The 4,385-nt window shown below is 25.1% G+C and overlaps 2 protein-coding genes across 2 annotated transcripts in view; one reads left to right on the top strand and one right to left on the bottom strand.

Annotated features, from left to right (window-relative positions):
• Phum_PHUM584880 (uncharacterized protein) overlaps nucleotides 1-2,958 on the bottom strand; it is a gene marked incomplete at both ends in the record, with an annotated part of 3,727 nt that extends 769 nt beyond the window's left edge. Inside the window, 9 exons of the mRNA XM_002432415.1 lie at nucleotides 137-383; nucleotides 490-739; nucleotides 878-1,054; nucleotides 1,139-1,286; nucleotides 1,374-1,576; nucleotides 1,671-1,952; nucleotides 2,048-2,331; nucleotides 2,417-2,608; nucleotides 2,697-2,958. Coding sequence (XP_002432460.1) covers nucleotides 137-383; nucleotides 490-739; nucleotides 878-1,054; nucleotides 1,139-1,286; nucleotides 1,374-1,576; nucleotides 1,671-1,952; nucleotides 2,048-2,331; nucleotides 2,417-2,608; nucleotides 2,697-2,958 — 2,045 coding nt within the window. The remainder of the gene's footprint in view (nucleotides 1-136; nucleotides 384-489; nucleotides 740-877; nucleotides 1,055-1,138; nucleotides 1,287-1,373; nucleotides 1,577-1,670; nucleotides 1,953-2,047; nucleotides 2,332-2,416; nucleotides 2,609-2,696) is intronic.
• An 869-nt stretch (nucleotides 2,959-3,827) lies between these two features.
• Nucleotides 3,828-4,385, top strand: part of Phum_PHUM584770 (uncharacterized protein) — a gene marked incomplete at both ends in the record, with an annotated part of 627 nt that continues 69 nt past the window's right edge. Inside the window, 3 exons of the mRNA XM_002432414.1 lie at nucleotides 3,828-3,866; nucleotides 3,944-4,252; nucleotides 4,383-4,385. Coding sequence (XP_002432459.1) covers nucleotides 3,828-3,866; nucleotides 3,944-4,252; nucleotides 4,383-4,385 — 351 coding nt within the window. The remainder of the gene's footprint in view (nucleotides 3,867-3,943; nucleotides 4,253-4,382) is intronic.

Raw genomic sequence — 4,385 nt, 5'->3', positions numbered from 1 at the left:
TCGCTGGAATCTTTTTCCTTCTTGTAAACCTTATTGGCTGATTTTTCTTTCATGTACCTTTAGGTATGTAATAAAAAAGTTTTTTTTGTTAAAATTTCATTCGATTTGTGTAACGACCTTAAAAAGAAAAACCAACCTGTATAAAAATATTTCGTCTGCTGGTATACTACTTTCGTTTAATCTCAAATATTGAACGGTGTTGGCTCTCAATCGTCGGACCGGACTTGAAACATAATGTTTTTTTTTATTAAATGGTAAAAATGATTTGCGCACGCCATCTTCCTCCTCTTTGATAGCTTTTGGATTTTTGAAAGAAAATTTATCTAAAAATCGTATGAGTGTAAAATCTAAAAGTGGATCTCCAGAGTAAGAAATCGTTTCACCTGATACACAAAAAAAAAAGAAGAATAATTAGGGAAAAAATATTATTTCAAGCGTAAAATAAACATCAAAAGCATTTTAAAAACAAAAGACACGTGTACGGTTTACCATTAATTATTTTTTGTGCAAAAAGTGAAACCGTCGGATGAAAATGTTGACACAATTCAAACAATTCGTGACACAGACATTTATGTGCACCCGCATAAAGTGGATTTCTCACAAGGGGATTATATTCTTGAACATCACCCGGGTTAAATTTCATTAATCCCGATTTATCCGGATTCGTCCACGTTTTGAGAACTCCAGGAGTTTGAACATTGAATAAAGTTTTTGTAAATTTTTCCTTTTCTTCTTTGACCTCTTCCAATTTATTATCGAGTTTTACATCTGCATTATCGCATGCCTTTCAAAAAAAAAAAAAATTTAAACAATAATTTATCATTCCATTTTTTTTCAAAAACTAAAAAATTTTTTTGTTGTTGTTGTAAGCAGTCACCTTTTCCTCCGTGACGTCATTATATTTTTCGTCCTCGTCATCACTTTCTTCTTCTAATTTAATGGGACAATTTTCTGAAGATGATTCTTGTAGTAAAATATTTCCTTTAAGTTTTAAAATTTGTGAGACTAAAATTAATATGCCGCAAGCCATTGATGTTGGAATATATGTACAAATCTGAAACAAACACAAAACATTTGTAAAATTCAAAATTAAATAAAATTAATTGAAATTTTCCTTTTTTTTTTTTTTTTTTGTTACCTGGAAAAGTCTTTTGATAAAAGCACATATCCTAGGGATTTCTTTATCATTTTTAACAGCTTTAAAAATTAAATTAATAAACATGGCATGATGAGTTGATTGAAACATTTCAATTTCACCTATTTTCTTATATAAAATTGAATAAAATCTAAAAAATGAAATTTTTTTTTTAAATAAACGATATAATTTTCAAAAAAAAAAAATTTTATCGATAATTTACTCTTTTAATATTTACCTATCCTCACAACTGTTTGAATAACGAGATATAAGGTAAATTATGGAAAGGCATTGTATTGCAATATTGGATTGACTAAGGTGAATAATTTTATACAATGTGTTTACATGTTCTTGCATAATGCTAACATCATCTTTCATGTATGGAAATACTTTATTAACTCCGACCAACAATGCATTCATCATTCTCGAATCGATGTCACCCTGAAATAAACATGGATTATTTTTCCCATAATTCTAAAATTAAAGTTAAAAAATGCCATTAATAATGTAATGTAATAATGTTTTTTCTCTTAACCGTTTTTGTGCAAGCTTTAAAAAGTGATAAATATATTGATATTAATTTTTTAGCTATTTCATTTTCTCCTTTGAATAATCGAAATTGTGACAAAAAACAAACGCTGTAATATTGAGCTCTGCTACTTATATTTTTTCTAAATATAACTTTTTCAACAGCATCAGCTACAACTCCTCTCATATTCGGATGACTTTGCAATAATTTCATTAAAACATATATAACTTTTGATCCTACTTTTTTACTCGGATCACCCAATTTGTTAACAATATTATTAAGAAGGACCTATGAAAATAAATAAATAATTATTTTTAATAGATTAAATTCAAGTTAAAAAACATTTTTTTTTTTTAAATTAAATTTAAATGTTTTCAACAAACGTTTTCCATTTCGGGATTTCCTTCCAATAGTTTATACATGGTTGTTATAACTTTTTGTTTGTTGGCTTCTACTGTGTCAAAAGCAAGTTTTGTAAGCATAGATATAAAGTCATTATAAACTGATTTTAATTGGTCTTCAAAATACCACAATGTTAAATATTTATTTCTGGTAACTGTGTTTCCAGATGATAATTCTTCTAGTTTTGAAAGTGGTTGTTGATTAAATGTTTTTAATTTTCTATAAGGAGGTAAAAGATCGCTTAAAAACAATTCGCACAGAGTGTCTGAAACAAGAAAAAAACTATTATTTTAAGAGACTAGCAGTAACATTATTTTTCAAAATGTTTGAATTTCACAATGATTAGTAACCTATTGCCATAAAACATTCTTTATTTTTTCCAGCCTTGACCATTTCCACCATAATTTTAAGGAGACTCAAATTATACAAAGGAGAATCTTGAATTAAGAGAGTATATGCAGCAACCTTATCAGTTTTGGTACCTTTAGACATCACTGTTTGAACCCATCTGTAATCTGAATAACTGAGGGATTTCGGAGGTTCTGAAAAAAATATTTTCAATATGTTTAAATAAGATAATATTTTTAAGAGTATGATAGAAAATAAATTATTCATTTTTTAAATACTCACTTGATTTATTCAAAATAACTGCATTATTAAATACTGAACTAGCTTGACTTTTAAGACTTGAAATTTGTTCAGGAGGCAAAGTCTCAGATTCACCTTTATCAATATTTTTTAGTTCATCATACCATTTTCCCGAATGTTGTTTATTTAATTTATTAAAATTTTCATTTCTTTCATTACTATCTGGTATATTTTGTGTGAATTCTTTTTTAAATTTATAATTTTTCTTCATCATTTTCCCATTTTTTTCCGTACCGTCTTTCATTGTATTCACTTGATTTTAACCAGGTTAGGTTAAAAAAAAAATTAACGTTAATTTTTTTTCTATGAAATAAATAATGATTAATTTATACAGGATTATATTTTAATAAAAAAATTTACAATTGATAATTAGTAATGAGGTAAATTATACTTCATAACAAAATACATCTCGTTAAAAAAAAAAAAAAAAAAAAAGTTTACCTTAAATGAAATTAAGCATGTAAACTCTTTAACGTAACGTTCTATGCTTTTTCACAGACCAATAAATAAAGATTGTTAATTTGTAGTAAAATTAATTTTTATATTATGAAAAAAAAATATGACGTCACTTTAAAACTATTATTCATCAAAAGTCAAAGTAAAAAATAAAGTAAAAAAAATATTTATTAGTTAATTTTTTTATTTTTTTTATATTTTAAAGTACGGGATTAACAGTTTCATTTATGAAAAAAACGTGAATTATTTAAGTATTAATTTTATAAATAGATTTTATTATTTTTTTTAATGTTATTATTGTTTAACTTTGCTTATGGCTTCCGGTTTATTTATAAAAAAACATTAATTTAAAATTAGTAATTTTTTTTAATTTTATATATTTTAATAATTTTTTTTTTTTTAAATATTAAATTTACTTATATTTTTACTGACATTATTATTATTATCATTTATTTATTTTTTTTTAAAATAAAGCAAAATTATAATTTTTTTAGTTATATTATAAGTTTTAATGATACTTTTTTATTAAAAGTGAATGAATAAAATGAGTAAAGGTTTTTTTTTTTTTTTTTTTTTAAATGTCTTCGATAAAAAATAATTTAATATTATTTTGACTGCCTTTTAAATCCGTCTGAATTTCAAGAGCTTATTTAAATAATGGCAAGAGAACCTGTCATATTGAATGTTTATGATATGGTGAGTTTATTGAAAACAATTGGAAAAACTAATTTTTATCTAAAACATTAATGAAATTTTTTTTTTTTTTCATATAGAATTGGATGAATGATTACACGACTAGTATTGGATTAGGTGTTTATCATTCAGGTGTGGAAGTTTATGGAGTGGAATATGCATATGGAGGACATCCATATCCATATTCTGGGGTGTTTGAAATACCTCCTAGAGGTGCTGATGAATTAGGTGAACAGTATAAATTTAGGCAGTCTGTGCAATTAGGATACACCGATTTTACAGTTAGAGAAGTTGAAAAAATTGTCGACGAATTAGGAAAAGAATTTCGTGGTGATAGATATCATCTTGTGAATAAAAATTGCAATCATTTCTCAGGGAATTTGACACAGGTATATAAAAAATTCTTATGTAAAGATATTTTTACCTTTTCCATCCACAAATTAATAATTAAAAAAATAATAAAAAATTTTTTTTTTTATAGATATTATGCGGAGTTGAAATTCCATCATGGATTAACAGACT

The sequence above is a fragment of the Pediculus humanus genome, genomic scaffold (genome assembly GCF_000006295.1).
Source record: "Pediculus humanus corporis 1103172108310 genomic scaffold, whole genome shotgun sequence".
In the NCBI taxonomy this organism is placed as follows: domain Eukaryota; kingdom Metazoa; phylum Arthropoda; class Insecta; order Psocodea; family Pediculidae; genus Pediculus; species Pediculus humanus.
The sequence above is the reverse complement of the archived record's forward strand: the minus strand, read 5'-3'. Positions and strand labels throughout refer to the sequence as shown.